Here is a 14,814-nt window from a genome sequence, read left to right as displayed (position 1 = left end):
AATAAAACCCTGTTTACCTATCTTCTTTTAGTAGGAGTGGCTTAGGAACCTGTAGAGTGAGGTGTAACTACCACTTCTGCATTCTGACCTGCAACCTTGGAAAGTGCTGATTCTACAGACCAGGAAGTGACAAATAATGTGCTTTAAACTCAGTAGAACGTGTCTTTCATAAGGAAAAGCTTCTCATAACGAAATGAGAAGAGTAAAGCAGTGATTTCACATAGTTGTCATTAAGTATTTGGAACTCTGATGCAGATAAAGACTGCAGAATACTGAGGATACAAAGCTTTCTGGGCCAGAAATTGATCTTCTGACTTTTGAGTCTTATCTGATTGCTACTTGGTTCATCTTTATTTTATTAAAGTACTCTCTACAGGCTGAACCCGGGAGACCCTCCATTGTTTGCAGGTAGGTGGTCAGCCTTTGTTGAAAATTTAGGTTGTTTTAGATTCAGAGAATTATTATTCAGAGAATCATGAATATCAGTGTGGGTATATGTTTTAATGTTTAAATATTCAGTATGACTAGAAATAACCACATTTTTTGCGACTTTTGACTAACTTTGTAGAAAAAGTTATTTTTAACAAATTAGCAGATCTGTAAGATGGTGAATTTAAAAAAAAATGGTAAAAAAAAGATAGTGAACTAAATGAGTTGTATTTTGTTTTCCACTAATTTATATATGTACATGCTTTATACCTTTTATATAAAATACTATATATACTTTTATATTTTTATATTTGTATATATAAATATATACTTTATATATGAGTTCATATATATATAAACATAGATAAAAAAGTATATTACTCTATTTACTGTTAACTTCCTGATAGTATTTGATAATATATTTTAAACATTTATTTATGTAGTCAAAGAAAATTGTGTTTTTGTTGTTAATATTTTATGTCTAAGTTTCATATCTTTCACTCTTAGGAAGCTGTCTGAATATTTATCATTGGTTTATCTATTTCCTTTAGTCTGTTTTTGGAATACTTTCATATTTATTATTCCAGAGAAGTTTTTATAAAAGGTTAATCTTCCACAAGTATATTGAAATAGTTCTTGTTTCTCTTTATAAAGTTAACCGTCCGTTTATGACACTAAAAGTATTTCAAAGATAGTGTCTTTGAAAGATTGAGTTATTAGTATGAGCTAATTGCTATTCACAAATGTCTTTTCTGGTGTGGGAGTCAGAAAAGAAATGTGTGGGGACACCTTTAGCATCAAGGACAGTGGCTCCTTAACTTTCTCTGCCACTAGTGATCCTTTTTATTTTTCTTTTATGGACACTAATCTTCAAAAAACTTTGCCCACCAAACAAATGGTGTATACCAAATAATAAAACGTTAGAACATTATTGTTCATTAGACACACATTATTTACAATGAGAGTTTCTTATCAGCCTTAGATAACTATTCTAGGCTAATGTAATTCAGACTCAAAGAGCCCTGACATTTTACTTAGTTTGAATAACTTTATTGTAGGTAACTGTTTGGATATTTTTTATTTTTTATTTTTTAAGATTTATTTATTTATTTATTTGACAGAGAGAGACACAGCGTGAGCGGGAACACAAGCAGGGGAGTGGGAGAGGGAGAAGCAGGTCTCCCACTGAGCAGGGAGTCCGATGCGGGGCTCAATCCCAGGATCGTGAGATCATGACCCGAGCCGAAGGCAGACGCTTAATGACTGAGCCACCCAGGCGCCCCCAGATATTATCAATACTTTAAAAAATCAAAAAATATCCTGGGATCAAGCCCCGCATCGGGCTCCCTGCTTGGTGGGACGCCTGCTTCTCCCTCTCCCACTCCCCCTGCTTGTTTTCCCGCTCTCTCTGTGTCTCTCTCTGTCAAATAAATAAATCTTTTTAAAAAAAAAATAAAGTACTGATAATATCTGAATTTTCATCAACTACTCTTGTGGAATCCTAGTAGTCTGGGTATGGCAAATTGAAAACTAGTGGTCTAAACTATAGAAATTTTGTTCTTAATCTCTTTGAGGTTCCATGAAATATAATGAAGGTCATCTAGTGTAATGTAACAAAGATTCCATAGCCACCAGACAGGGAGAAGAAACGAGGAGAAAGAAAGAAGTGGCATTTGTCAAGGGGAGTATCAGGGAGGAATTTAAGGCATATGTATGTTTTGGCCTCATTAAATCTCCCTATCTTTATTTTCTGACTTAAAATCCGACTTAAATTTCTTTGACTTAAATTTTTTACTCCAGTTAGGTCAATAAACTATTAACTGACTTCTGAACAAGTATTACCTGGGGGCACCTGGTGGCTCAGTCGGTTAGGTGGCCAACTCTTGATTTGGGCTCAGGTCATGATCTCAGGGTCCTGGCGTCAAGCCCTGCATTGGGCTTCATGCTCAGTGAGGGGTCTGCTTGAGGATTCTCTCTCCCTCTCTCTGCCCCTCCCCTCACCCATGCGAGCATGCGCGCTTGCTCTCTCTAAAATAAAAATAAATAAAACTTAAAAAAAAAGCAAGCATTACCTATGTTCTTTATGTATTTATTCTGTATTTGTATGTTGGTTTCCCTCTCCCAAAATTTCCTCATTTCTCTGTTTTCCCCATTCATGTCCTTCCTTCAGCTCTGCTGAAGACCCTTTTCCAACATGTAGCCTTATCTGATCACCTTTAATCCACAGTAATATTTCTTGCTTTTAGACTTTTATAGTATGTTGATTCTATCAGTACTTTAGTACTTAATAATATTATAGCCTGTCATATTTAACTTAAAAGTCTCCCATGTTTCTTCAACTATATTATAAGTTGTTTGAGAGCAAGGAGCTTAACTTGTACATTATTTTTTTTATTATTATGTTCAATTAGCCTACATGTAGTACATCATTAGTTTTTGATATAGTGTTCAACAGTTCATTAGTTGCATATAACACCCAGTGCTCGTCACAACACGTGCCCTCCTTAATACCCATTACCCAGTTACCCCATCCCCCCACTCCCCTCCCTTCTGTAACCCTCAGTTTGTATCCTGGAGTCCAGAGTCTCTCATGGTTTGTCTCCCTCTTTGCTTTCTTCCCATTCAGTTTTCCCTCCCTTCCCCTATGGTCCTCTGTGCAATTCCTTATGTTCCACATATGAGTGAAACCATATGACGATTGTCTTTCTCTGCTTGACTTATTTCACTTAGCCTAATCCCCCTCCAGTTCCATCCATGTCGATGCAAATGGTAGGTATTCATCCTTTCTGATGGCTGAGTACTATTCCATTGTATATATGAACCACATCTTCTTTATCCACTGATCTGTTGCAGGATATCTCAACTCCTTCCATAGTTCGGCTCTTGTGGACATTACTGCTCTGAACATTGGGGTGCATGTGCCCCTTGTTTTCACAACATCTGTATCTTTGGGGTAAATATCTAGTAGTGCAATTGCTGGGTTATGGGGTAGCTCTATTTTTAATATCTTGAGGAACCTCCATGCTGTTTTTCAGAGTGGTTATACCAGCTTGCATTCCCACCAACAATGTAAGACGGTTCCCCTTTCTCCACATCCTCAACAATATTTGTTGTTTCCTGTCTTATTAATTTTTGCCATACTAACTGGTGTAAGGTATTATCTCGTGTTTTTTTTTTTAAAAAAGCTTATTTATTTATTTGAGGGTGGGAGAGATTGAGAGAACGAGTGGGGGGAGGGGCAGAGAGAGAAGCAGACTCCCTGTGGAGCAGGGAGCCTGATGTGGGACTTGATCCCAGGACCCTGGAATCATGACCTAAGCTGAAGGCAGACGCTTAACCCACTGAGCCATCCAGGCGCCCACATTGTGGTTTTGATTTGTATTTCCCTGATGGCTAGAGATGTTGAACATTTTTTCATGTGTCTGTTAGCCATTTGTATGTCTTTTTTGGAGAAATGTCAGTTCATGTCTTCTGCCCATTTCTTGACTGGATTATTTGTGTTTTGGGTGTTGAGTTTGAGAAGTTCTTTATAGATCTTGGATATCAGCCCCTTATCTGTAGTGTCATTTGCAAATATCTTCTCCCATTCCATGGGTTGCCTCTTAGTTTTGTTGACTGTTTCTTTGCTGTGCTGAAGCTTTTTATCTTAATGAAATCCCAAAAGTTCATTTTTGCTTTCTTGTACATTATTTTTGTCCTCCTTTGCCATGTAGTGCAGTGATACATGTTTGGTAGGTTCTAAATAAATATTTGTTGAATGAATGAGAGAGATAAAGAATCTTGCCAACAGTTGCCTCAGGTGTTATACTGCCTCCCTCTACCTTGCTTAATCATGTAATTAACCACTTGAAATATTTCTAAAAATCAGATCATTGGTTATCATACTATTACTGTTTTTGTTTTGCTATGTAATGCATGAGTTTTTTGTATTAGATGATTTTAACTCTGATATGATACCTACAAAGAAGGAACAAGCTGGATTTTGTTAAAAATAAATCAAAGAAAATACTCTGAATTCTAGCCTCTTGCCTTTTGTATTTTAGGAAAATATAACTTAAAGTTTTCTGAAATATAAGTTATTTTTTTTAAGATTTTATTCATTTATTTGACACAGAGAGAGAGAGAGAGAGCACAAGCAGGGAAAATGGCAGGCAGAGGGAGAGGGAGAGGGAGATGGAGAAGCAGTCTCCCGGCTGAGCAGAGAGCTCAACAAGGGGCTTGATCCCAGGACCCTGGGATCATGACCTGAGCCGAAGGCAGATGCTCAAGTGAGCCACCCAGGTACCCCTGATATATAAGGTTTTTAAAATGGTCAAAATATTCAGATAAATCATGAATTAAGAGGATGGTTCTGAATTGATGATTAGAACTCTGAATGTTGATCCAGTGGTCATAAAAGACTGATTGGATTGTAGAATTTAAATTGCAGATTGGTGATTGCCAGATACCGTGAAAAAACTATAATAAGCAAAGGCCATTTTAAACATCTTACTTCCCATTTACAGTAGTTATTATGTTACACACTTTATTTATTTTTTTTTAATGTTTTATTTATTTATTCATGAAAGTCAGAGAGAGAGAGAGAGGGGCAGAGGCAGAGGGAGAAGCAGGCTCCCCGCCTAGCAGGGAGCCTGATGCGGGACTCGATCCCAGGACCCTGGGATCATGACCTGAGCCGAAGGCAGACGCTTAACCATCTGAGCCACCCAGGCGCCCTATGTTACACACTTTAAAATCAGCATTTTATCTACTCCCCCTATCAACCTGGTCAGATAAGTTTTGTGGACCCGTTTTTTACAGATACAGAAAACTGACATCTAGAAAGGTCAAATAACGACCAAAGTTACTCATTTAGAATCTGCACAACAGGTCGTTTTGACTTCAGAATTCATGTTTTGAATCACTATGTTGTCCTATCCTATATTTTCCAATACTCAGTGTAATTTTTCTGTCATTTTAGAGCTTGACCAGACAGGAATTCTGGCAGCTGCTCCAGCAGAACTATGGCAATGAGCTAGGCTTAAGTGCTGAAGAGATGGAAAACTTGTCTCTGTCCATTGAGGATAATGTGCAGCCAAGGTAGAGCAAAATGTCTTGAAATTTCACGATTTATTAATCATTAATTCAAGCAGAATTATTTTAGACTTTACTAATTTAGAATTTCTGTTAATTCATCTTTGGGTGGAATTTGCCTCTGTTCACTGTAGTGGAATGCAGTGAAAGGTGAGGACAGCGAGTAGTTTGCTAAATTGGTAAGCAAATACAGGACATATAAGGAAATGTTAGTTTTGTAACTATGCTATCTAGGATTTGCTTAAAGTGTGGTTTTAGTAAAGCTTTTTTTAAGGATCTGGAGAAGTACCTAGTGACATCTCTGATCGTATAGATAACAATAAAATAAATTAGTAGTTATTTTGAAGGATACAAAGATAATTTGATGTTTCCTTGAGGAAACCCTAAAGTAGTGCTTGACATGTAGTTGGCACTCGATGAATATCGAATGCATTAATGAAAGGAATTGATAGTACTATGGGGAATGCAAATAATTATAATATAAGGTTGAAAATGATAAAGGCCAAAGAGCAATAGATAATGTAATAAAGAGATTCAGAGGTGAGAGAGATCATTTTTGACTGATTGTGATTCATTGGGAAGAATGGACATTTCTATTAACCTGTACAAGTAAAAGTGCATTTTGTCCAACGGTAATTGAGGTCATAGCAATAAAAACAATTAGGGATAATACATCAAATTCTATAGTAGACATTATAAGTGAGAGAAGCAAGTGAAAGGAGCAAGTCCCTGAAGACCACATATTTTATGATTCCATTTATATGAAATGGAATCCAGAATGAGTGGATCCATAGAGACAGAAGGTAGATTAGTAGTGGCCAGAGGCTGGGAGGAAGGGAGAATGGGGAGTGATTGCTAATGGGTACAGGATTTCTTTTTGGGGCTGAACATGTTCTAAAACTATATAGTGGTGATCATGACTGTGCAACTCTATCACCAGTGTATTGTACACTGTATTGGGGTGAATTTTATGGTATGTGAATTATATCTTAATAAAACTCTTACTTAAAAATTCTGTAGCAAATAAATCTTAAAATAGAAATCTTTTAGAAGTCTCACTGTGTACATAATTTTTCCTTTATTTAGGTAGCCTTCTAGTTATGCTGATCCTCTTTATACTCAGCATCAACATTTTCGTCTTTTTTATGTGGTTACACATACATATTTTATTAGTTTTCTGTAATGTTAAACATTTCCATTGTACTGCTCTTCTTGTGAAGTTTCCTAGTCTCTCTTAGGTATTGGAGCTGGGTAGAAAAGCAGTTGACATAATGCAGAGAACCTTGGATTATGGTGGAGAAGATCTGGATACTAGTCTGGACTTGGCCACCAAGTAACTGCACAACCTCAAGCAAGTCTCTAAGCCTTTCTGATCCTCACTTTACTCATCTCTGAAATGAGATGAGCTCCAAGGTCCCTGCCACCTCGAGGAGTTTCTACTCTTTGAAGAAGAAGGGAATGAATATTTTTGATGAGTTGCTTTATATACTCTAAGGTCCAGCTTTTTGAAATCACCAGAGAAGCTGCTGTTTTCTTCTGGTGATTGAGTGCTTTCTCAGAGAATATGTGGCCAGATCCTCATTCCCTCTCCTCCTTTTCTCTTTCTTCCCATTACCCGAAAGAAGCGTATATGTCTCAAACCTTTATTTCCTCAGCTCTTCCCATCTTCTTTGTCTTCATTTTCATTCTCTCTATCACTCTCTCCCTCCTCCTTTTTCCTTTCTGTATTTCTCCACAGCTCACTCCCATCCTTAAAATCCCCACATGCAGACACTCAGCTGCTGAGCGAGTCTCAAGGCCATTTTTCTTGTTGGGTCCCCTTAGCCCTGCCATTCTGCCTGGCCAAGAGTGACTTGGTGGCAGACCTAAGTATTATTTGGGTGGGGTAGAATAGGGGTGTTCCTTCCTTAGGATAACATGGCTAAAGATGATAGCCTGCTACTTTATTTTTAAAAAGCTTTAAGTCTCTATGTAGCAAAGATTACATAGGAATAATTGCTTAGTAAGTTTGAGACCTGGACATTAGATCAGTTGTACTCCTTTTATTTTTCATAGATTTTCCTTTCTTTATGTTCCTCCCTGAGATAGGAAAAGTAGGTCTCAGGACATTTGTTGTAGTCATGTTCCTATGACCATATGAAAGCTGTTCCTTAAACTTTGTTCTTAGGAAGGAGAAGAGCAAAAAGGTGGGCATGGACTAATTGATGGGGTCTGTGCTCAGATATCAGGAGCTCCCCCTCCTGGGAGGGACTCACCACCTCAGCTGGAACTGAATCAGAAGATCTGAAACTGCCTTCTGGTATTGACTGGCATCCAACAAACATCTACCCTGTACCTTTCAAAGCTGTGTGGTGGTCTATAACTGAAATTTAAACAAACTATAATACTCATTGTATTAGTTGTTGTTACAGCCGCTTGTACATGGTTAATTTTTTAATGGTTTCTAAAATTTATAAAATCTCATGTGAGCATATTTTGTTTTCTGAAATGAAGTCAATTTGCATGTGATTTAAGAAGATGGCCTTGTTATAAGTAGGGCTTATTTGTTACATTACAAAAACCCATTTGTTGTCAAAATGCTTTATAATAGCAAAGGACCTCAGTGGGGAGACTAAATCACTCATTTGTATAGAATTGACCTTGATTATATTTCTATAATGATGTGTTTCTTACAGAAGTCCAGGAAGAAGTAGCTTGGATGACTGTGGAGAGAGAGATGAAAAATTTTCCAAGTCCATCAGTTTTACCCGAGAATCAGTTAATCGGGTTTCAGAAGCAGAGTCAATTGATGGAAATCCACCAAAAGGGGTTAGTGCATGGTATCGCTTTTAAAATATATCTGATGCTGCTATGTGTTAATCGTAATGCAAGATCAAATAAAAATACACTGTACAAAATGTTTAAAACTTTAAGATGTCAGGCTGCTCCTTTATCTTAGGAGAAGGATTTTAAGTCTGTAAGTAGCAGAGGTTATATGGGAATAATACGTGGTTTTGTTCAGAGCTGGATATGGAGCAGAACTACCAGACAGTTTCCTGAGCATTAGTCTATAAGGGGGTTGGATGTCATTAAAGATATAATAATATAGAGGAATTCATAGTTAGCAGAATTTTTCTCAGATTAAGTGGAATGTGTGGTAGAAAGAATCTGTTTTGAAGGGGGAGATGAGAACCCTGCGCTGCATGCTTGAGTAACAACGGGTGCTTCTTAAGTTGACTATGAAAGCAGGCACATCTGGTTAATTCATAGTTACTTAGTTTCTTCCTTTATTTTTTCAAGTATCATTATAAGCCCATTGCTTTTTTTTTTAATTTCAGTGAGTTTCTATCACTTGAGTCATTATATTTATTATTTTAAATACTTGGTTTGTCTCCTCTGCCAACAGGAGCCACTTCAGATTGGCTTCTTTGTTTTTTAGAAATGATCAATAATCTTTGATGGCTTCCTTTCTTTCTAGCACAACTATGTGTCCCAGGCACACTTTGTACACTTACTGTCCCAGACTTAGTATCAACCATTTTCCTAATGGGCCATAGTTCTTAGTGAAGAGTGGCATTTGGAGACCACATTCTGAGTCTTGAGGGGGCTCCTACTGTAGAGCTTTCGTTCTGCTGACTGGGGATGCAAGTCTGGGCCACAGCTGAATTTCTTGGTTTAAAGCAGAGCGTTGCTTTCAGATCCTATCTCTGCCACTTGCTGCCTGAATGCCCTTAAAGAAGTTAACCTAATTACTTAACATTTCTATACTTTCATTTTCTCAGCTATAAGATGAAGACAATAATACCCCATTGAGGTTTTAAATAAGGATTAAATGAATTAATATATGTGAAAGTGCTTTGAAGGATCCCTAACACACATTAAGTATTCAATAACCATGAGCTATTATAATTGAAGGTGAATCTGCATGTAGCCAGCAAGGGACCTTTTCTACCTTCTCCCATGGAGCTCCCAGCATCTGTGAAGAAGTGTTGGGAAAACACTGAAACAGAATATGTAAAGGCCACCAAGTTACCAACTGGTTTCAGGCCACCGTCATACGTTTATCCCAGTCTGATTTTGTACTGTGGATTTCTTACAAAACTATTCATCTAGAGACCCTTAGAAACTTATTATTGGTACAAGGGAGGTGATTTTGGATGCCAATCTCTGTATATGTTCTCATTGAGAAAACCAAACCACTCAATTTTAGGGAGGTACCAGGACGGGAGATCTCTTGCAATTTCCTGATCCTTTTACAAAAGCCTGACTTTGAGGACTGCATTCTCAAAACTACTAATCTTGAGTCTTTCTTACTACCGCCATGACATCATCTTCTGTACCTGTTCTTACAATAGATAATCCATTGGTTCTTGCCTAAAGGATGTTATATTTCCTTTAGGGAAAGGAAATGGAATATAGAGGAAGACTTTAACGTTTTAAGAGTGATCATACGTTCACTGATGTCTAGTATAGAGGTTTTTGGGTTATGGAATACAGGTAATATAGAAGTTCACTCCTTTTTTTTTTTTGCATTCGAGAACAGTATAGTGAGGTTCTCAGATGTCAACAGATATCATATGTCACTTACTTTGTTTCATTTATACTTCCAAGAAAGTTGGAAATAACAAAAAGTGAAAAATAACATTTTTAAAAACATTTTTAAATGGAATTACAACTTTCCTAAATTATAAAATTAATATTCTTTGGAAGAATTCAGGAAATATAGAAAAGAATGCAAAGAAATAAAAGTTGTCCAGATGCCAACCACTCAAAGACAGTGACTGTTACTTTTCCTAAAAGTATCTGTCCCTATTCTTTATAATAGGAACCATATCTTAATTACAAACAACAGGAGAAATATGAGTGGAAACTTACTCTACTTAGGATTTGCTAAAGAGGTTCTGGGTCAGCTAAGTAAGCATGTTACTTTGTAGTGTGAAACTCCAAAATAAATCAAATCTCAATTTTAGCAGTAATCTCTGCTTGAAGAATCAGTCCTCTGACTAGGGTAGTATAATCCTTTCATAAATTGTGTCTTTGGTCCCAGTTGTTATTCTGCTCTCTGAGTGGCCAATAGAAACCTGTCTCCTCCTTGGAGCTTCTGCCCTTCAGTGCTGCTCAAAGATCTCACGGGGCAGGAAGTGTAAGAATTAGAAATATGCTGTCTTTCATCTGCTTACAGACAGATGATGCAAGAAGGTACTTTGCTGTATTGTTTATATTTTTACACTGTTCTATTAAACCTAATTATAATACAGTTCTACTTGAATACTAACATAGCAATAGCATTCATACTTTAATGCCTAACATTAAATTTATTATAGAAATGACGTATCTTGATTAAATCATCCCCAGAAAGTATGGATAGTATGATATATTGAATATCTTTTAATGCCCAATTTCTTAGTCCCTTAACAGCAAAGCCAACTGTGTTCTTACAAGTTTGCTATGAAACTAATGTTTCCTGTTAATCCAGTCTCCTCTACTGTACTCTTACCTGACTCTTATCTATTTCTCTCCCTTTCCCCTGTAGTTACTGGTCTTGAGAATGGGGGAGTTCTCTTCCTTGAGATGATGGGGCAGGTATTGTCTGGGGATACTAATTGGGCTTGATTCCTCTCCCTTTCCCACCCCAAAGAACCTGCTGTTCCATTATTTTTGTCCCCTGCTCCCCTTTCCCTTCTGCTTAAGTGATTTACATGATGCTGTGAGTTCTTTTTTATATGATGTTCTTCATAAATTTATTGTTCATTACTGTGTAAGAAGATGACTTTAGAATTTGTTGTAAGATAATATATTATTATTTATCAATATTTTATGGACTGTATTAGAAATGTGATGTAAACATAACAAACATTTTTCAAAGAGCTATATTTCAAACCATCTTTATTATTAAAGCTCCCTCCTTAAAATCTAAGCCAATAAATGTTTTTTTAACTGGATTGTTTGCCTTTTAGGGGTTAGGGAAAGAGGCACCCCAAAGTGAAAAACAGATAAAAAAGAGTCCTTTACTAACTTCAGAAAAGAGGTTAAGTAGAATGCCATCAAAATCACTGGACTTGAATAAAAATGAGTATCTTTCTCTGGACAAAAGCAGCACCTCAGATTCTGTTGATGAAGGTAAAGAATTTCTTATAAAGTTTAATAAGATTTCAATTACGTCTTTTAATGTTTATCTTTGTATTGGGTGAATGCAGATTGAGAATTTAGTTGCATTAGACACATTGTCACTCTATAAAGAACCAAAAGAAAGGTGGAAGTTAATAAAAAATAGTGGGAAGAAGCTGCTAGGTGTAACCCATCTCCACTTTTCAGCTTGGAATTTGAAGATCTCCATGAATGGAAAGGCAAATCTGAATAAAAATCTTCATAGTGTTATACACACCATAATTTACTTTCTTTTAACTACTAAAAAAAAAAAAAAGAAAGAAAGAAAAAAGGAAGGAAAAGAGAGAGAGAGAGAGAGATACAAAAGTAGAAAATTGCTTAAAGGAAACTTTATAAGAAATCATGTTCTCTCTACCTTCTCTCAGTTAATACCTGGGGCTTGTCATACTTATTAAGTGGGCATTTTAAGGAATCTTTTTTTTTTTTTAACTGTAAGATTGTTGACATCTGAAACAGTGAAGTGGAGAGACATGGGGAAAGATACAGAAGAGTGACTGCTTTCCAATTTCAGGAAAGGGAGCAATGCCAGTGGATTTTGCTCTTTGTGCTTTCTGTCCAGCAATGCTCAGGATATTAGCATGGGGACATTATAGTGATTTGGATCTGTGGGATATGATTGTATTCGCTAGTCCAGTTACTGTTCAGATTAGACCTGGTGTGGAAGCCCCTGAAGCCTTTTATTATAGTGAGAACCAAATCCGTGGAAGCCAAAACTAAATCCAAGTCAAATCTAAAATCAAATCCAAATCTCAAAGCAAACCAAGACCAAATCTATGAAAACCAAATCTAAATCAACTTTGGTTTGGGAACACTGTAGCAAGTATCTTTAATGAAAACTAAATCCATTGCTCTTGAATACATAAATAAAAATTCAGTAGTTCCTAAAAATCACAGAATGCACTAAGAAGACAGTTGTTGAATTCTTTTGAAAAGATAGTTGAGAATAAGTTCTTTTAGAAGGATTGAGCTCCATGAATGACTAGACTCTCTTAGTGTCCTTACCATTCATGCTTTGGTATGCAGCAGTATGAATTAGTAATCTTGCCTGGCTGAACTTCTGACTTTAGGAAGGTCTGCTCTGGCACCCAGTGGCCACACAGGTAAGTGAGGCCAAAACAGGGATTTCTTTTCCTCCTCTGTCTTACCTGCTCTTTTTTATAAGAATGGTTCTTAAAAAGAAGTTTCCTTATTGATCCTATCAAATTAACATTAATGATAAGCTTCATAAAGGGTAATATTAAATCTCATGTGAGCTGCATTCATATCTAGAAATAAAGAATAGCAGTAGTGTAGTTGCTGTATTGCATGGGAGCCCTGATCCCATTTCCTCCCTTGCTGGTGTCCCTTAAAGACTGGCTTTACAGCATTGAGACGTTACATACGGTATCCAGCCTTCTTTTGTGGAGGTTTTCTTTAAGGTGAACGGGATGACTTTTTTCTTATTAGATTATCATTACATAACAAATCAAGTACTTCCATTGCTTTCGCTAAGCAGATTTCAAAATCTCAGGCTTATCAGACCTATTATGTGCATTAAATTAATGAATCTATTTTTTAGTTTTTGGAAGTTGTGAGGTTGTGAAGACACTTGAAGTCAGTGAACTGGGGAAAATAAGAAAGGTCAAAAGAAGCAAACCATCCCAGGAAATTTGTGTGTGTATTTAGAGGGAGTTAGGTAGGTGGCAGATTATTTTAAACCCAACATCATTTTATTTAAAATGATAGTATTTTGGGGTGCCTGGGTGGCTCAGTTGGTTAAGCGACTGCCTTTGGCTCGGGTCATGATCCTGGAGTCCCTGGATTGAGTCCCGCATCAGGCTCCCTGCTGAGCAGGGAGTCTGCTTCTCCCTCTGACCCTCCCCCCTCTCATGTGCTCTCTCTCTCAAATAAATAAAATCTTAAAAAAAAATAAAATGATAGTATTTTGATCTACCATTGTGAGCACTCAGTGAGAAAATGAGAGGATTTTCTTTTTTCCTCTTTTCTGCCACCTATAGATTGTAATCTTTGGGAGGGGGGCACTGGACCATTTGAAGTAGAGACTCATGTATCCCTGAGAGGAATCAGCAAAGCAGTGCATCATGAAATATCTCACAGAGGGACCAGAAGCAGCTAGTTCAGTCCCTTTGATGTGGAGTTTAACTGAAGCCTGTGTAGGGAAAGTTAGCCTAGAATCTGCTTTGGCTTCTTTTTTTAATGTTCTTACTCTTTGATAGGCAGTTTAGAACCCACCAAGATTGAAGGGTGCCTTTTTGGGAATATTTCTGTACTTCCAGAAATGGGTTCTGGGCTGCCAGCTCCTGAACAAAATGCTAAGCATTGTGTTTTAATCTGTTAAACCATATACGAACTTAAAAATTTGATATGTAATACTTCACAGAATAAGCTGTAGAACCTTGTTTATCCAGAGTCTTGTTGCTGACAAGCTTTCTTCAGCTTATTAACTACATGCCCAGTTTTGGGGAGGAGTTTAGAGCATATGAGAAGGTGCTAGGGGTTTCCTGGCAGATGAAGATGAGTTGACACAATGTATTCACATCTACAAGTGTAAGGACATTATGGCCATGTTTTCGGCCACAATATTTCTGTTGCTGTTAGGATTTACTTCTTTCACCTGCCCTGCTCTATCATGTCATGGATAGTCTGTGAAACCTCTGCCCCAGGAGGTAGAGCCTTGAGTGGAAACTGACAAGCTGTCTGAGGGCATGAGACGCCTGGGCTGTGTCATGAAAGTTAAATTTAATTTTATATAGCTGGGATTAGAACGTGTGGCAGGATTCCCTAACCAAAGTCACTTATGTTGAGAATGGAAGCTAAGTCAGGCAAAGATTAGGCTGGGGGAGGGGCACATAAGAATAGCAAAATTGAAATCTGTGACCTATAGCTGACAGAACAAGATGAATGGGAAAGCCAAGCAAAGAAAAACAGGAATCAAATATCAGGTGATGCTTATTAATTACTAAAGGTGAGGACAAGTAGACCTCTGGAGAAAGCTTAGCAAAAGCCATGAAATAGTCTAGCACATCAGGGAAGCAGCCATGAGACTAAACCAGGTAACCCTGACATAGTTACCTGAGTCAGGTTTTTGAACAACGCTCTCAAATTGAACTTGGTTTTTCAGATGCAAAGAAAACCCTCAATCTGAGTCAAGAAGACAGCAGGTCA

At 37.3% G+C, this 14,814-nt stretch overlaps 1 protein-coding gene across 1 annotated transcript in view; it reads left to right on the top strand.

Annotated features, from left to right (window-relative positions):
• The window catches only part of GRAMD1C (GRAM domain containing 1C), an 85,002-nt gene that overhangs the window by 46,186 nt on the left and 24,002 nt on the right, over positions 1-14,814 (top strand). Inside the window, exons 7-9 of the mRNA XM_035728963.1 lie at positions 5,390-5,508; positions 8,178-8,310; positions 11,439-11,601. Coding sequence (XP_035584856.1) covers positions 5,390-5,508; positions 8,178-8,310; positions 11,439-11,601 — 415 coding nt within the window. The remainder of the gene's footprint in view (positions 1-5,389; positions 5,509-8,177; positions 8,311-11,438; positions 11,602-14,814) is intronic.

Source organism: Zalophus californianus, chromosome 1 (assembly GCF_009762305.2).
Source record: "Zalophus californianus isolate mZalCal1 chromosome 1, mZalCal1.pri.v2, whole genome shotgun sequence".
Classification (NCBI taxonomy): domain Eukaryota; kingdom Metazoa; phylum Chordata; class Mammalia; order Carnivora; family Otariidae; genus Zalophus; species Zalophus californianus.
The sequence above is the reverse complement of the archived record's forward strand: the minus strand, read 5'-3'. Positions and strand labels throughout refer to the sequence as shown.